An 18,953-nucleotide genomic window follows, 5' to 3' on the forward strand; every position below is an offset into this window, starting at 1 on the left:
GTTTTCAGATAATTGAGGCTTTCAAAGGGTTAGGGTTAGACTATATGTATCATATACAAGACGACTATACAGTGATGTCCACCAACCATGTATTTTTTTATTTTTTATCCTTTTTTGCATTTTTTCTTTATGCACCTGTGTCTTTATAATTTACAAAAGAAACCTTTTCTCTATACACACAGAGGTGGTTAATGATCAACAGATCCACAATTTCCTATTTCTTCTGCCCTCAACAGAACCAAAACTCTGGTTAACAGCTTCTGCTCCAAATTGAGCTATAGATGTGGACTTGTTTGGATTCAGTTTCACTACTTCTTATTCCCTCTTAACACTGAGCAATAAACTACCTCCCAACTGTCCACCCTCATGCAGACATCATAGATTAAAGGTCTTGTGCATATTCTCCATGGATGAGGAGAATGCTTGGATGAGGAACGCCTGTATAACACTCCACTTTCCATCTATATTTGCTGGTTACGATTGGCAATAAATCTGAGGACCGGGTGAGATCAGAGAGCTGTCCATAGCTGGAAATGAAAGCCTTGTGTTTATCCTCCCAGTCAGGCCTCCTGAGCTCCAGTGACAGACACTAGCAAGGCTGAGCCAGTAACAAATATTTAGAGGGTGATAAAAAGCTAATAGGAACATGCAAAGACAGTTCTTTCATCCCCTGTGAACTGAAGGTTTGGATATGCACCAGAAAGATTGTTTCTTCTCCTCTTAGTCCATTAGATGACAAAAGGATCTCTCTGCTGGTTTACTTGTGTCTCTTATTATTCATTATTACACAAGAAACTGGAGTCACTGTATCTGCCAGTCCGTCACACTTGGTATTAGAGAACACAAAAAAGTCATCCTGCTGCTATTGACAGATGATTGTCAGAGGTATTATAGAAAACAGCAATACTAGCTCTCCACCCTAATATGAAATTGATCCTAAAAAGTCATCAGTGCCACTTTCTGTGTGTTAATCTTATGTTCAGGATGGTTGACCACAGACATAAGGCGATGAAAGCTTTGCACAGCTCTGTCCACACTCCCTTAACAGTCAGATTATAATGCCTTACTGATGCCTTTACAGTATTTTCCAAGTGCTATTACAGTTTACCACACAATCAACCTGAAGTGAATAACTAAAATTTAATTAGAATCACAACATCTCTGTTAAGAAACAGAAAAAAGAAAATAAATAAAAGATTTCTTGTTGTGAGCAGAACTGCAGATAATTGTCTCTAATACAGCTAGAAATGTGGCAATTATCTGACTTTAAATTAGTTGTTTTATCTTCTTCTTCTTCTCTTTCTTTTTGTTTAATTACTTTCATAAACAACTGTGATTTGCGGCAAGGAGTTGGGCATACTTATATTGTTGATAATTAGAACATGGACATATTTATTCTGCATTATTACAGAATTACAGAATCTAAGTGGTGCAAAAACAAGGAGCTCTCACATTAAAACACATTTTGTATTAGATACCACCCTTCCGAAAAAAAAAAGGAAACAAAAAGCAAATCCAAAACAAAACAAACAAACAAAAAAAAAAACAATAAAACAATGGTTTTAAAATACTGAAACACAACCTGTACTTTGTGTGGATAGGAGTGTCACAGATCTTGTATTCCCAAATTCAGCAGTGCATTATATACCTGTTAAGTTACTTCCTAGATAAGGTGCTAAGAATAAACTTAGAGAGAAAAATCTATACGTGTTGGTACAGACTATGAAAAAAAAAAAAAATACTCAAGGACCTGGAACAATCTGGACTACTGGTTTTAACCCATAAAATACATTGTACACTGAGCCAATTCATCCATAACTGATGGCCATGATTAGAAGTTACAAATAAGGTAGAACAAATGTTTTTAAAATTGGGCTAGATAACCATATATAGGACATTTGTCTGTTCATATACAAACAAATGATTGAGATTAACTTCACAACGAAAAGACCCAGCCTATAGTACAGCAAGGTGGCAGTTCTATCATGCATGTGGCATGTGGCAAACTAGTAATATGTAAACGTAAGAGGCTTCCTGATGGTTACAAGACACAATATGCTGCCAGTACTGTCATTACCCAAACAAATGCTAGTGAAAGGCACCATTACTTGATTGACTAGGAAAACAAAATTTGCTCATGGGAGTTTATATGAGAGATTAATATGAGTTGACATGTCATATACTGTTTCCAAAGCTTGGGGGAAATGACATTGTGTCAGATTACATGAAGATAATTACTTCAGATCCCACATGGGCAGTGACAGCTATATAACATTAAAGCAAACTGAGTGCAGTGCAAACCTATGATGTTTGCGATGGCTGCTTCAAGTGACACAATGCCACTACTCCCAGGGACATTAACATAACCAAGGTAAAAATAGAACATGATCTTATGAAACGTCTTTCTTTCAAAAAGGTTTTATCCCAACACATATCTGTCTTGAAGCTGAACTTAGGGTCAAAACTAAAGCATAAAACGACTGAGGTGTGTAATTTAAACAGCTGCTTTTGGCCTTGTTCAGCTTAAAGTCACACTTATGTTTTAAGTGAGAAAGTCCTGTGAGGCAGCCATTCACAGGAAAAATTCTGACAAACTTGCTGAACACAAAGATCATAGGGGAGCCTACTCCACAATTATATTTGCACGTGATCACACTTATAACAACTTTTAACTTGTAAATATTCAGGTGCTTGTGTTTGGGTTCCTGGGTGGAGTAGCTAGAATCTGTGGGTTTACATGCTCCTGTATTTTGTCCCATGTCGCTGCAGCAAGTGATCACCTCCGTCGAGCTGCCAGTGGGATTCTGTGTGTGGAGATACTGTCGGCTTCTCTTTTTCTTGCATACAGCGAGTATACTGGGCCAAAATGTCTGCAGAACAGACTGCGGACTTGGGGACTTCAGAATACTTCAGACTGTACAGCCCCCTGCTCTGGCCAAGGATCCACATGACCGTCCTAGGACCTGTCGGACCAGCCTCTTCTGAGGTTCGCTGCAGCCGGAAGGAACAAGACACTTGTAATGTGCAAACTGGAGTGCCGAAGTAAAAATGAAATCAAACAAGAAGCTGCTACAATATCCACTGCAGATGAAACAGCACCATGGCACTGTGTGTATTTGTATGCACTGATTAACTTGACATGTTAACATGCTTTGTAAGGAAATTAAGTTTTGTTTTACTGATGTTGTAATGTATTTATCAAAAGGAAGAATGAGTGGATGTTTTCTTTCCAGCCTCAAAGAGGAGGCATACTTCAGCTGTGATGATGCACTCACTCACTCACCTTCATGCTGATTAAATGTCAAAGAAATATTCTCAGGTGCAGCAAAACAAAATGTTTGGACTGTCAAGCACAGGCTGTTGCATCCAGGCTGGCAAAGCTTATAGTTCCAAGTTATTTTGTCAGCAAACAAAATTGTAAATAAAAGGCTTTCAGCACATCACATCCACATCAATTTACCCCAGGTGAAGGCTATGTAAACTTAAAGTGGCCAAAGTGTGTTTTTTTCCCCCCTCTAAGTAGGACATATAGTTTTGAAGTGGGGTGCCGATAAAGTCTTGTACATTAATTTATTTTTTGTGAGTGCACATGTGTGTGTTCCTGTACAGACTTGGCAGCAAGGAAAGGGGCACAGCATATGTGTAGAATTAAATGAAGGACGTTCCAGGAGAAAAACGGCTGCAAACCACTGATATGGAAGGTCTACAGAGTTACAAACCCCAACCAGTTATTCTCTTGTAGACTAAGCACCTTCTTACTTTTTTTAGAAATAAGGTGAATGAAGGTCTGGCAGAAATACACTGTATGAGAAAACATGTTTGTCTGAACACTGAAACATGTAAATGTGCTCTAAAAGACCTTTAAAAGAACCTAACTTCTAAATAAGCATGTTTGCTCTTTATAATACCGTATTTGCACTTTGTTTCTGCTGCCACCTAATGGACAATAGATATATTGTTGATCCAGTTTCCTATTATTTATTTAATTATTATGGGAAAAGCAGTTTTAGCAACTTGAAGCCGATTATTAAAATTCAGAACATGTTTTAGTAGTGAGGAAAATGCTCTCTTTCGCTTAGTGTATTTTAGGGTACTGTGAATGTGATGAAATAGCTGGAATACCATTTTTCCTGCTTTAGTTCAGTGCTTCCCCACTGAGGAAGACCATCACCCCATGCACGTGCTCATTCAGAACAGGATATTATCTGTGATGTTTAACTGCTTTAAATGCTTAAATGATGTATAAACTGCAGTGCTTTTTAAGGTGAAAAGAAAAGGTCTACTTACATACTGTAAAACATGTCTGATGAATAAGGCGTTCATTTCCGCATCCTTCATCCCTCTTTCACCCTTAAAATCTTGGGATGAATGTTGATTAATGGACATTCATCACACTAGTGAACTTTCGGCCACCACCCACACACACTCAGAGGCTCGCCACCCAAATTTTTTCACACGTACTGAAAGACGTATGTGCGCTTTGTCCACCGCACTTCGTCGTCAGATTTATTACTTAAGCGAGGACAAGCACGCGCGACTTTTCCTTTCTAAGACGCGCCGCCGGGAGCGCAGAGCAGTTTGGCAGCAGATGCGGAGATTGAGGTGGGCGGCTGATGTAGCAACCTGGCGTCTCTACTGACCGAACTGTCCTTTCACACAGGATTTCAGAGTATTTTCCAAGAAAGAAATATTTATTATCCGGCTACATTGCTCAGAAAAGTCACAACACCTTTTGCTGGTAAGTACCTGAACGGTATACAATCTGCTCGGTTGTTGTAATGAATATACTTGCGATTAAAACTAGTTTAAAATGTCTACAAATTAATTATATTTGATTGTAAAATGTTTACTTTCATAAAATCTCTCAGAACCAGCATTTTAAAGCACATTTTTGCTCCTGTTGAGCATATATGAATTTACTTGTTTTGCATGCTATTTATTATATTTTTACTTATCATTAGTGGAAAGCATGAGTCACAATTTTAAGACAAAGAGATTTAATTCAATATTATTAACCGAAGGTGTCATATCCTTGTCTCTCTCACCTTTAATTAATTACTGAATTGAGTCCTCATCCAGGTTGTGGTGCCTTTTTGAGAATATGTTTTACTATTATATTATATTATATTATATTATATTATATTATTTATTTATTTATTTATTTATTTATTCATTCATTCTCATTGTAGTTTTACTGTCCCACAGCATGCCGTGGGATTTGAGTAACCACTTTTACAGAAAGTGGACAATACTGTCATTGTGTTTAGTCTGTGTTGTTGGCTTGCTATAAAGTCACAGGGTCCAAATGAACTACATAAAGGTCTCTTCAAGAAGTAATCACTCAATCTTCACTTATATGTCATCGGGAAAACACAGTAGAGATTTTACACGTTTGAACCACCAAGATTGTGTAACTTGTTTTGAGAAATCCTGACCGTGCATTAGTAATGCTGAGATGAGAACTTTCTGTTCTAGGTGAAGATGCATCTCTGCTTCCAAGGAAGATTCAAACCATTGAAAATTGACATGCACAGCAAAGCATCAGCAGTTTACACCTAAACTGTTGGATAGATTGTTCTCAAATCCAAGTTTTGATGAACCATAACTAAAGTGAATTCCAAGACATGAGCGACACAAACATCAGCCACCTGACAAGAGCTTCTGCAGAGATGCAAGACAGTCTCCTTGATGGCAAGATGGAACATTATATAGAAGGCTACGATATGGATTATGGCATCTCTCCTGATGAGATCCCAGACACAACACAAGGCCAGGCTTTCTTTGTGGCCACCATCGTTATCGGTGTTGTTCTTGTGTGCATCATGCTTGTTTGCGGCTTAGGAAACTTCATCTTCATTGCCACACTGACACGTTACAAAAAGCTCCGCAATCTCACCAACTTGCTTATTGCAAATCTAGCCATCTCAGACTTCATCGTGGCAGTGGTGTGCTGTCCATTCCTGGTAGACTATTATGTGGTAAAACAGCTCTCCTGGGATCATGGAATGGTGTTGTGTGCCTCAGTGAACTATCTCCGGACTGTGTCACTCTATGTGTCAACAAATGCACTGCTTGCCATTGCAGTTGACAGGTGAGCATGTTTCTATTTTTTAGAATTTCTCTGTGTGAGTAATTTAGAAATATGTCACTGTGACGATGTTTGATAAGCCCCTGTCTCTTGCAAAAATGCCCCAGAGTTGTCTAGTGAGAACTTAATAAGGCTTCACCACAATCTTTTTTTCTGTCAGTATCATCTCCACAAAGAATTACACAAAAAGAAAGAAGGAAAAAAGAAACATCTAACCTTAATACAGCTAAAGCTGAAAATAACAGAAATCTGATTTTGACTGACTTTGTTAATCAAAGCTATTTGTTATTATTCTCTATCTAAGAAATCCTGAGTGATAGAGATGCTGGTGCTTTTTTCATTTATCTGACTGGGAAGTACAAAAAAAAAAAAAAAGCTTTTAAAGTTTTGACATCAACAAATGTCAACATATTTTCTTCTGCTTGTTTCTGAAGGGAAAAGCAACATACAGCAGGCTACTTTATTAAATACTGAATAAGTCTTGTGTTGGCATTTTTCAAAGTTACCTACTGGTTGTTATTAATATTATTTTTTTATTGTTGATGTTCAAAATCAGTGAAGAAGAAGGAGGCTATAGGAGGAGTTCACAGAGAGCATTCTGATTAAAACAATTCATTAAGAAGTAAATAGTAATTAATATCAATAAAATAGAGCAAGGGCCATTAAAAAAATAACTACATACTGTAGCTTCTTTTCCATCTTTTATTTATTACCCCTTAAATATTTACTTTTTCTGATGAAGTGAAATTACATCTTATAAAGATTTAAGCTGCTCATCATTGCTAAATGATCATTATTAATATATCAAAGTATTTCTTCATTATCTCATAATTTATTCAGAAAATGTTTTCTATTTCCTTTCTAGAGTATAATTCCATAAAACTGCCTGAGTTTTTACTGAGGACTACAAAAACATCTCAGCAGGACAAATATTTTAGAGATTTTGTGTGTGTGTTTTGTTACATCTAGTTTAAAGGTATCTTTGTGCCTGCACTATGTTCATGTTCATAAAGCCTGAAGCAAGTCTGGTGTTTTAAATGCTTTAAAGAACTAAACAGCAACTTAAAATAAATGTAAAGTTTAAAAGGAAATAACTTGCATCATATATTGACATTGTCATGAAAATAACCCCACCACAGCACTCCAGGCTCCAAATTTGAGCTTTTATTACCTACTGACACTGGTTAATACTCCTCACAGTTTCACACAATGCTAAAATATTGTACTCATGTTGTTAACTGGTGAATCTAAATAGTCTGTTTGTCTCTGTGAGGGATTCTCAGTGTCTATCCCTCCTCTTGCCGGATAACAGCTGCAATAGGCTCCAGTTCTCCTACTGACCCTGAATTGAATTGAGTAGGTGTAGAAAATGGATGGATGGATTTCCTTTTAAAGCACACAGAATTATGTGATGTAGCAAAGGTCCACAGAGGAGCAAAATTGACAACGCCTCTCGCGTCAAAGAGAAAACTCTTCAATGAACCAATGGCTTTACTTTACTTTACTTTATTCGTTTATTTGATGAGGACAATGCACATTAATTAACACTTTGTACATTTATTTAATGACATTGTGTAAATATGCCAGATTTAGCTAGAAGCTACTTTCCATCTGTAGTCCTCTGACATTAAAAACAACAACATAACAAATAATAACCAATAGCCTTTACAATAAATACACAATAATAGACTTACAATACACAATATACATTAAACCTCACCTATGTTGACACATCTGGTTGGTTATGAGCCATTTTTTTAGTTCTTTTTTAAAAGCAATAAAAGTGCAGTGGTTTATTCCATCTCATAGTCACTCCCACCTTTTAAATATACTTTTTCTATGAATTTTTAGTGAAGACTAAACCTTTTAGTGAAGCTGTTCACAAACCACCAAGTAGTCTGGGAAGAAAATATAATAAAGAATGATAATTGCTTGGTAATGACATTTTGTGCTGTAATGAGCTGAATGCAGCTTAAGTAGATTTACACCAGTTTCACCAACTGCTGTTAAGGTGTGTTGTACACTGTAATGTAAAGTTACATTATATTGTAAGTAACTTGTAATGCAATTTAGGCCCATTGATAACCCATTTTGTCATCAGAGATGCCAATAGGAGTTGCAATGTCATCTCCACTTTAACTCAAATGCAAAGCTACAACTCAAAACTGGACATCTTTCATGCATAAAGCCAAACCTGCCTCATGTGCAGAGTTTGTATTTTTTAAAACATTAGAACAATTTAAAGATACTTATACCAGAAGTGACGACCATAGCAGCAGAAAAGCCTCCTCAACATACGCTTCTGAACTATTTCATTAATCTGACATTAATGAAATCACCAAAATGAACAGGATTTCATATAACTGGTGAATTTGAATGTGCATGCACTGAATATGTAAAATGGCAGCATGTATGCTCATGATGGTTCAGATACAAAACTCATTCTTCTGGATTATGAATTTTTTAAGAGAACAAGATACAGCATTTAAAGATGCTGTTTATTCTCTCACTCACTGGGATTAATCAGTGGTGCAGTCCTCTTTATTGTGTAAACAGGATCCGTACCGTTAAAGTTGTGTCTAGTTTAGGATTTATGTTGATGTATGACTTATCAAACAAAAAGATTTCTGTTTGTTCACATCAAGGGATGTAAAAAAATATGTCTTGGTTTATTTTTCATCAATAATTAACTTAAAAAAAAACTCAAGATGAAACAGTCTTTTTGATGATCTGTTAAAAATACAGCAGGTACATATTCTCTCATGAGTCATGTGGATCTGTGCCATTCATTGGATTTATTTAGTCCCCCTCTGGCACAGGCTGGAGAGTTCTTTAAACATTCATCACACATCAATGAATTAAACAGAAAATCTATGTGTATACTTACAAAGTAGATATTGAGCTTCTTAATGTGCAAGTCATTAGACTAACATCACATTGATCAAGTGGTTACTAAAGCAATTGGTGTCTTACAGCAACATTCCTAAGAAGGCAGTGTACACGATCACCACCAGTCAGTGACACTTTATTAGATATTTTCCTCAACAGCTGAAGGAAGTTATGATGAAGCAGTGAGCTTAAAAATAGTGAATACCTGCCTCACATAGGTAGCAAGAAACAGATACATAATTTATAGTTTTGCTCCTTAACTGCTGCGTATATGAAATAGTTGAACTCCATCCACTGAATAGGTGATTAAATGCCAATTTAAAGAAAAAGAACAGACATTTCTCTTTGTCCATCAAAACCCATGCAAATGGGCAGAAAAGTGGGATTTTTGAATGGGAAACTACTCCCAAAGGACAATAAGAAATGCATTTTTCTTTTTTTTCTTTAACTTGTCCTGTCCAGCATCATAGCAAGCAAAATGATAATCTGGTTGCTGTATCGTGCTGAACAAATTTGCTCTGCCAAGGGGAGGCCTATGGGTAAGGCTCCTCTTGATAATGTGATTAATTTATTTATTTATTTACTTTGAATCACCGAATCTATGTAATCTTGCTGGACCTGACCGGAGGGGACAGAAAAAGATGGAAAATAGCAAAAAGAGCAAAAGAAGAAAGGAGACAAAGAAATCAGACAGAAGGCAACGACCCTTCAATCCACACCATCACCAGACAACAAACTGTTATACCTGTACATGAACACACCAGAAAATTTCCTACAACTTTTACAAAAGCAAAAACACACACACAGAAAAAAAATAGTCATTAAGAGTTTTTAAATAATAAACAAATCAAAAAGACATAACAGCGACCAGATACTAACTCACACGAAAAATAAAAAAAAATAATTATCGCTTAGTATTAAAATAGTTTTTTTTTTTAACTAAATGCGGTTTTGTCCTGGTGGATGTAAGTTTTGGAGGACAGCAAAGATAAAAAATTTCATCTCTGTGCTTTACAAACATGAATCATAAATTGGGCCTTCTTTTGCCTATGGTTTGGAAAATCTTGGTTAGAGTGAGATGAAACTTACAGTTTTGGGATCTGTGAGATGTGAGCTTTCAGTAGAGGTGTTGTTTGTCAGTGTTCATGTCACCGGGTCGACACAGGGAGCCATAATTTGTGTTTACATATTTTTTCAGAAATTGTGTGCATGGTCTTGTTATTGTTTGTTGTCTTAACTGTGTTTGGTGGTCACAGAAATGGTTTAACTGAGCTATAAGCTGAGATTCATAGTTACATGTACAGACTTGACGTTACACCCATAAAACTGGATGTTAACCCCTAATTCCTAGTAGCGGAGGGTGCAGGCGCAGTAGGTGAAGCTAAACAGTCAAGCAAAGAATGTAAAATTAGAGAATTTATAGGCAAGAAATCTGGATAATGAAGCAGTAAAGGTGCATGGATGGAAGTTATTGTCCATATTGTGAATGTTTCTCTCTCCTCACCATCTAGAAGCTGTGAGATTGTAATCCTGCTTTCTGTCTGTTCACCTGATGCTGATATTCATCAGATGTTGTTCCTTTTGTGTTTAGAAGGAAGCAGCTTCACAGCTTTAAATTCATCCTGCTGACTTTTTACCTTTTAGTTAGTGAATCCTGAAATGTTCATCCTTTTTGTCATAAATATTTGATTTTATAGGAAATATTTTACCTGTTGCTGTTTAAAGAGAAAACTGCTGGTAAATCTGTTTATTTGTTCAGTGCAGGGGTCTGCAACCTTTCCAATCCAAAGATCCAATTCCACTCAGCCCAGCTTAATAGAACTTGTTTAGAGCTGTAAATGTTAGGAGACCCTTTGAAAGGACAACTTATCATTTTTGATGAATATCTGCTATAGGAAATTTGTCATTTTCGAAGAACATTAAAAAAAAAAAAAAAAACTAAAACTATTACAAAAAGAGAATAGACTAATATATATTACTGTTACTTCTTGTGTCATTATGTTGTGAAAATTCAATAAAATCTTTTCATGAAAAAAACTGAAAAATTGCTAAAAACCGTTATTATATCTATATTTGAAAACATTAGTCAGTTCTTTAGCATTTTTAGCCATTATAAGTTATAATGACTAATCCGGTAAATATCCAGGTGGTTTTACACTACCTGACCATTACTGAGCTGCATTATACCATCCATGCTGGATGCATCTCCTCTCTGGACACAAACACATTTATTTCTCTTGAACAATTCAAAATCAGATCAAAGGAAAGTGCTGCAATGATACTGGGGAGGTAACACAGTCCCAGCATCATTGCAGCACTGGTTATGTTTAAAAAATGTCAAATTAAGTCTCCATCATACATATCTAACATATAAAACCAGCTGAGTTTGACTGAAGAGCTATACACAATAAAAATATATTATGATAAGGTGGAAGAATCATTCATTCTTGGTGTATTTTAAAATGATAATTTTATAAATTTTACAAAATGACACAAGTTCCCATACTGGGAAAGTTCACCTACTGATATAAAAAATAGGTCTTTTTTGTTTCAATTGTTGGAAATGCAGGGCTGAAAAAGCATCAACATTTTTCTATCCATAAAATTACCTTCTGCCAGTATGAAATATTCAGTATGCTGAATAATGGCACACTATGTATTGAACTTTAATCTTCCACTTGTAGCTGGAAACCATTTGATGAATTTATGGAGCACACACAGCACTCAGACTGCTTAAAATGCTACTTGATTCCATTGTTTCAGAGGTTTATTGACTTCCTCCTCAATGATAGAACATTATGTCTGTGTTCCTTCAGGTACATGGCCATAGTCCATCCTTTGAGGCCTCGAATGAAGTACCAAACTGCCTACTGTCTAATAACAGGGGTCTGGATTGTTCCCATTCTGATATCAATTCCCTCAGCCTACTTTGCATCTGAGACCACGTACCCTCATGGCGGCACCACCCCAACCACTCACAAAGTCTTCTGTGCCCAGATATGGCCAGTGGACCAGCAAGCTTACTATCGTTCCTACTTCCTGTTTGTTTTTGCTGTGGAGTTTGTTGGACCTGTGATTGTTATGGCAATGTGTTATGTCCGCATTTCCCGTGAGCTCTGGTTCAAAAATGTTCCAGGTTTCCAGACCGAGCAGATACGGAAGAGGCTGCGTTGTCGCCGCAAGACAGTCTTGGTTCTGATAGGAATCTTGACGGCATACATCCTGTGCTGGGCACCATATTATGGCTACACCATTCTGCGAGACTTCCATCCAACCCTCATTTCCCGCCAGAGAAACTCACTGGTGGCTTTTTACATCATTGAGTGTATTGCAATGAGCAATAGCATAATCAATACATTCTGTTTTGTCAGTGTAAAGAATAACACAGTTAAGTACCTAAAGAAGATTGTACTGCTGCGCTGGAGGTCAACATATGTCCCCGCTAAGACTGTAGATGAAATGGATATGAGGACCTCCTCCATGCCTGTTACTGAGGAGATTGAATGCATTCACCTGAGGTGAAGAGAAGAAAGTTATTGTTTTTACAATTTTGGACTGTTGATATCCAAAGTCTGCATTGTTGACAGTGATGGCTTCAACATGGAGCTTTTTGCTCTAGACAGAGGTGAAGCCGAATGATATCCAAGCAAAGTTAAACAGCAGTACTTCAGCTGGGAGAACATGTTGCATTAGCAGTAGAGTATACAGAAAAATCTGTGTGACGAGATTGTAATTGTTGTTCCATGGTGTGGCTTTATATTGTGCCCTGAAAAATGTTGGAAAATCTGTATAAACTGCATTACATGGGAAATGTGATTACTAACTGTTTACAGATTATTTAATATGGTTAATATTTATATTGTTTGTATCTATTTTGTGTAAAGTGATTGTAAGTTATCTCTTTTGACCAACTTTTTTATTATTTTTATGCCTCTGTCTACATATTGGGCTATTAATAATAAATGGCTACCTAACAATGCCATTTTCTTTGTCTTTTGAAGCTAAAATACTTTTCCTTTCATTATTTGTCCTTTGAAAGAAACAATATATTGCATGCTTTATTTGCTGATAAATAAAATTTTTGTGTGGGTATATTAATAAATGATGACACATTGGAAGCAAAGACTGCCTTTATTATTTAAGCCTTAATTTTCCTTGAGTACAATAACCCATTTTTTATTTAAGTATTGAAGTAGGTAAAGACATTTTAATTAATCTTACACCAGTTAAACATTTAAGTAATATTAAATCCTGTTGTTTGAACAAATCCTTTGTTAATCCATGGTACTACTGTTAGTCTTGCTTAATGAACCAAAATGACATTTGATGACTTCACTCATATCAGTCTTTCAGTTAGATTTACTTTCATATGTTGCAAAACTCCTAATCTTTTTCTTCATTCAGTGAATGGGGGATCTATGAATATGCTAATCTGGACCTCTTTATACATATGATTGACAGCAGATGACACTGCACTCTTTCCTACAGCACTGACTCTGCTATGCAATGGCCAGATTTAATTATGAGTTAATTCAATCATTCATGCTTAACATGTATGAAGGAAAAAATAAGCCTATATAATACAAAGAGGAAGCTATTTTATGTGCACAGAATGCAAATGGAAGTACATTACATTGAAAGATATTAGAGATCTGTGATAGATTGATGCCCTGCCTGTACCCTGTAGCTGCTGGGATAGGCTCCAGCCCCCCTGCGACCCTGTATCAAAATAGGTGGGTACAGAAAATGGATAAATAAAATATTAGAGATGGACAAGTCACCACCCCTAACCATTCAGAGAGACCATTTACCTGAATCCAGTAAATGAAAATATTTATAATTTATACTGTCCAACTAGAAAAAGAGTCCAACAGAAAAAAAAATACTCATAAAAAAATACTAGCTGAGGTAAACGGGCGCATTTTCTTGATATGTCTCTAAGATATAAGACTGGAAGAATATTATACTTTCTAAATAATCTAGTTGTAATGATACATCTTCCGATGCAAAGCCAGGGCACATCATTAGTAAGTAGCCTGAGGTCACTGGGTGTTTTGGGTCTCTCGAACATCAGACACCCTCACTCAGGTGTCCTGCAGAGGTTGATCAGGCCTCAGCATGTGCCCTGGCAGCTCACCCACAAATCACCTCTCTTTATCCAGAGCCACCTGGAGGCTTTTTCTGCTGCTTCTGTGTTGTTAGAGATGGCTCTCCTCTTCCTTTCACCTGTGATGCCGAGTGCTTTATAGGCCCTGTAGAGGGACTGTGCTGCAAAGCCTCTGCATCCAACCTCCACAGGTAAGCACCTAGCCTTCCAGCCTTGTCTGTGGCAGTCACTGACTAGCTCCTGGTACTTGTCCCTCTTTCGCTCAAAGGCCTCCTCTATTCTCTCTTCCCATGGCACGGTGAACTCCAGCATGACAACATTCCTTGTTGCCTCTGACACCAAAATGATGTAAGGTCTAAGAGTAGTCTTAGCAACATGCTGGGGGAACATGAGTTGCTTGCCTAGGTCCACTGTCAGCTGCCAGTCCTGTGCAGCGTTGAGAAGTCCTGATGTTTCTTTAGATATTGTTGTTGGCTTCTCTCCAGCTCGGATAAAGCTGGTGGTGTGCTTCCTAGGTTTTGACCTTCGGCAGGTGGCAATAGCACAACAGAGGCTGTCTGCAATGGCCGTTAACAATTGGTCATGATGCCAGCGGTATCTGCCTTCGCCCAGAGCTTTTGGGCAGCAACTCAACATATGTTCTAAGGTCCCCTTTCTCTGGTAAAGGGGGCATGATGGTGTGTCTGCCAAACCCCAACAGTGCGGATTAGATGGACTGGGAAGAACATCATAGACAGCCTGGACAAGGAACTTGATGCGGAGTGGCTCTGCTCTCCAAAGGTCAGTCCAAGAGATTTTTCTCTCCACAGCTTTTTCCCATCTAGTCCAGGCACCTTGCTGTCTCATCCCCACTGCTCTGCTGGACCTCTCTTCCTCTACAGCTGCTCTCACTTCATCCTGGACCAGTTGCCTTCGCTCCTTTTCCAGTACCCTATCGTAGCGGGGGAATGGAATGGCTCCTAGCCTGGCTCTTCCTCTGGCCACTGTCCCCACCAAGACTCCATGCCGTAAATGGGATTCTGCCTGCTCCACTGCAACCTCTGCTCTCCACTTCCTGCCAGTCTTAACTGCAACCCCTGCCCCTGAGACCTTTGGGTCTTTTGATTCCCGAAACTGCAACATCTCTCTCATGCGCAAGACTTTGAACTCTTCCTCAATGGATTTAAGGGGGAGTGACAGCTTGCAGGTGTTTCCATAGAGGGCGATGTTACTTAAGCTCTGTGGTAGGTCCAACCATCTTCTCAAGTAGCGGCTGACTTTCTTCTCCAGGTCTATGGTGGAGATTGGGAACTCATAGAGGAGCAGTGGCCACTTCCCAAGGCTGTTCACAGGCTTTTCTAAAATGGTGGGGATTGGTGTTTCTGAGATCAAAAACCTGAACTTATCAACCACTTTGCCTCTCTTCAAAACCAAGGACCTTGACTTTGATGGGTTAAATGACATGCTTGCCCAACTCACCAGTTTTTCCAGCCCGTTTAAGATCCATCTTCCTACAGGCACAGACTCAGTGATCACTGTCAGGTCATCCATGAAGGCAAGGATTGGCGGTTGCTGAATCCCGGACCTAGATTTAGGGCCTCTACACTCTGGCTTAACCGATTTAACCAACATGTTCATAGCCAGGGCAAACAGGATCACTGAGATAGTGCAACCTGTGATGATTCCCACCTCTAATCTGTGCCACTCAGATGTTATTGAACCTGTTGAAACTCTCTGCCTAAACTCTCTGTAATAATCCAGAATGAGGTCTCTTACTGAGTGTGAAGCGGCTGGGATGAGAATCAGCCAGATGAGGTGGCTTGGGCATCTGGTCAGGATGTCTCCTGGACACCTCCCTGGTGAGGTGTTCCAGGAACATCACACCGGGAGACGGCCCCAGGGAAGACCCAGGACACGCTGGACAGACTACATCTCTTGGTTGGCCTGGGAATGCCTCGGGATCCCCCGGACAAGCTTGTGAATGTGGCCAGGGAGAGGGAAGTCTGGATTTCCCTGCTTAGGCAGCTTCCCCCGCAACCCTAGTCCGGATAAGTGGCAGAAAATTGATGGATGGATGATCACAGCTGTTCAGAGGCAAAACCTATCAGCTTTAGTAATCAGCATACATTTCAGCTTGATGGATATTGCACCCTTGAGTGGGTTACCATGCCTCTAACCATTTTAGGACAAAGAGCCCTGTTTCCATTGTGGTGGAAGCTAAAACAGCTAATGTTGTGCCACAATGATGTAAGATGTTTTTTCACAGTTTGAATGTAAGTTAATGTATTAGACACCTTGAAAATATTAAGTTATGTGATAGCTTAACTTACTTTTTCCTTTACGTTATAAAATAAAGACTTACCTGAAGAAATACCCATCATTCACTGAGGGCCGTCTACACTGCGACTTGGATAATACAGATGGATGAGAGTATTACAATACAGACTGATGTCTGAAACCCTCAACTGCTTCGGATCTTACATAACCAAACCATGCCTCAGCACAATGGTTTAATTTGGTTCATGAGCTACCATGCATGTATCAAAGCCTCAGGTCTCAGATGGCCATCAATAACTCTAACAAACTGGTGTAGTCAGAGACAAACCTTTCACGAGGAGTCACAGCAGACTGACATTCTTTGACTCAATTTCTTTTAATCTCAAAATGAAGTATGGGATCCACTTTTCCTAACATCTATGTAAAATCCAGGGATTGTTCTACCTTTTTCGTGGCTTTGAGAGGAAAAAAACCTTGATCAGTTTCACAATTTCTACAATTAATTTAAATGAAAGGCATTTTTAAGAGATCAAGAACATGTTCATCACCCACACTGTGATCTGAGGTATGTTGCCCCTGAAATTTCATGTTATACACAGCATACAGGGATGTAATGTCATCTGAGTGAGATAAATCTTTATATCCTTATTCTTGTAAATAAGCCAATAACAAATGGCAGGTGAAATAGAATTATCTTGATAGTCTTTAGTCTAAACAAATGCATTTTTTTTTTTGCTTCAGTATATACTATAACCTAATTTGTAGACATTTACAGTGGCTGATAATTTTTTCATGCTGTTCTTTCTCTGAATCACTGATCACACTCTCCTATTATCTTTTTAGATAAAATTATTCATGAGTAGAACCACTAGCAAGGTGTGAAAGTCATGCCTTATTTGAGATAATAACAAACATATAAAACACACAATTACATATTTATGTGTTTTTTTCACATGTAACATTTTCTTAAGCTTTCTCTAAATCATCTTCTTCATTGAAGCCTTTTGTTTGCCGCATCTACTCTCTATGTAAAGTAACCTACAAAAAAAAATAAATAAATAAATCGTATCGATTAGGGTATCGTGTGTGTATACATGTTAGGGTCACTGCACTTAAAGATTCTGTGTGGTTTTTATTTATTTCAAACTCAAAAGTCATGTGCCATATCAGCAAATGAAGTACTTGTGAGATTCTGGTTCAGACTGATGCAAAAAAATGCCCTGCATTTCTTCAATCTTTCTTTTTTCATGTTTCCATGACAGCTATAACCTGAACTCTAGTTTCCTTTGAACCAGGATTTGCACAAGGAGGGGACTCCACTGAATATCATAATGTAAATGTCAAACTATCTGTGTTATCTAAGCATTGGCTGTATTTTATTAGGTGCCTCCATCTACAGTGAAAACCTGCCTCACAGTGCAATCACAGTGTGTAAATTCACATTGTGCTGTAGGTATGTCATTATTAAACATTTTATCGTTATAGCACCTAGAGCTCTTGGTAAAGACCATCCATCCATTTTCTACTTCTTATCTGGGGTCGGGTTGCAGGTGCAGCTGCCTGAGCAAGGAAGCCCAGACTTCTCTCTTAAAAGACCATGGTCTGATTTAACACAGAAAAATTATAATGACATGAGACCTGATATGTTTCAGAATAATAGTCATTGCTCACATAATCCAAAATCTGACCACAGGCTTATACTTCCCATCCACATCAGTGACTTCTTATTTCGTTGTTAAAGTAGCACTAGATAATTTTCTGACTATGCCTCTGGTACATTTTCATGGCACAGTAACATTTACTATGTACATTCCTGGAGCTGCTGTTGCTCAGCACAATCTCTAGACTGAGAAACCTCAATTCACAACTTTTTTTTTCATCCAAGAACATTGCCATACAGCAGCATTTTGCTTTACAGCACTGTGTCAAATGTTAGTAACTGGATATCAACACAGTGGCTGTTTTGAATGCCCAGGCTGGCTGATGAATTAAATAAATCCAAGAGGATGTCATCAGAAGAAGCAAAAAAAAAAAAAAAAAAAAAAAAGCGAGAGAGGAAGGGGCAGATCAACAGATCAAGAGATGCTTTTAAATTCTAATCCTTTTGTAGGCACCTTTCATCTGTTTGAGCAGAGATGTGCATCTCTCTGAATCTGTTAACAGCCCTTACCCCCCGAAGAGACTGGTAGGTGTAGTAAAAGCTTGCCTTAAAAGGTTGACTAGTTTTACTGCCATGACAAGCACATCCAGCACAATGATCCTGTCCAGGATGCTATTTTTGACATTAACAAGAAGACACTGCTATTCTTTTCTTCCCCTTGCTAAATGTCTCAGATTGCGCTGTTTATCCATTTGTAGTAACATAGAAAGAACTCTTTTCCTTAAAAGGGTTTTTTTCCTTTCTCTCATCAACAGTTCACTTCTACATTTAGTACCAAGTCTGTTAAAATGATTTAGACAAACAAAAACAGAAAATAACCTTTGATTTGCATCACTGGTAGAGCAGACCTATTAAAAAACAAACAAACAAACAAAAAAAGCACCCATAATGTCCACATAGTATTCTAAAACTGGTCTTGTTGACAAGCTGAAATATTGTTCTACTTTTCTTGT

The 18,953-nt window shown here is 38.0% G+C and overlaps 2 protein-coding genes across 2 annotated transcripts; one reads left to right on the forward strand and one right to left on the reverse strand.

The window, feature by feature from the left end:
* Positions 1-4,424: 4,424 nt before the first annotated feature.
* Positions 4,425-13,055, forward strand: prokr1b (prokineticin receptor 1b). The gene is made up of 3 exons (XM_042010628.1): positions 4,425-4,738; positions 5,476-6,091; positions 11,794-13,055. The coding sequence occupies exons 2-3, from the start codon at positions 5,625-5,627 to the stop codon at positions 12,497-12,499; spliced, it is 1,173 nt and encodes a 390-aa protein (XP_041866562.1). The 5' UTR covers positions 4,425-4,738; positions 5,476-5,624; the 3' UTR covers positions 12,500-13,055.
* A 1,756-nt stretch (positions 13,056-14,811) lies between these two features.
* On the reverse strand, positions 14,812-16,441 carry LOC121656126. The gene is made up of 3 exons (XM_042011179.1): positions 16,426-16,441; positions 14,892-15,838; positions 14,812-14,856 (listed from the first exon to the last, which is right to left on the reverse strand). Exons 1-3 carry the CDS (start codon positions 16,439-16,441, stop codon positions 14,812-14,814), a joined length of 1,008 nt encoding a protein of 335 aa, XP_041867113.1.
* Positions 16,442-18,953: the final 2,512 nt, after the last annotated feature.

Source organism: Melanotaenia boesemani, chromosome 16 (assembly GCF_017639745.1).
Source record: "Melanotaenia boesemani isolate fMelBoe1 chromosome 16, fMelBoe1.pri, whole genome shotgun sequence".
NCBI lineage: Eukaryota > Metazoa > Chordata > Actinopteri > Atheriniformes > Melanotaeniidae > Melanotaenia > Melanotaenia boesemani.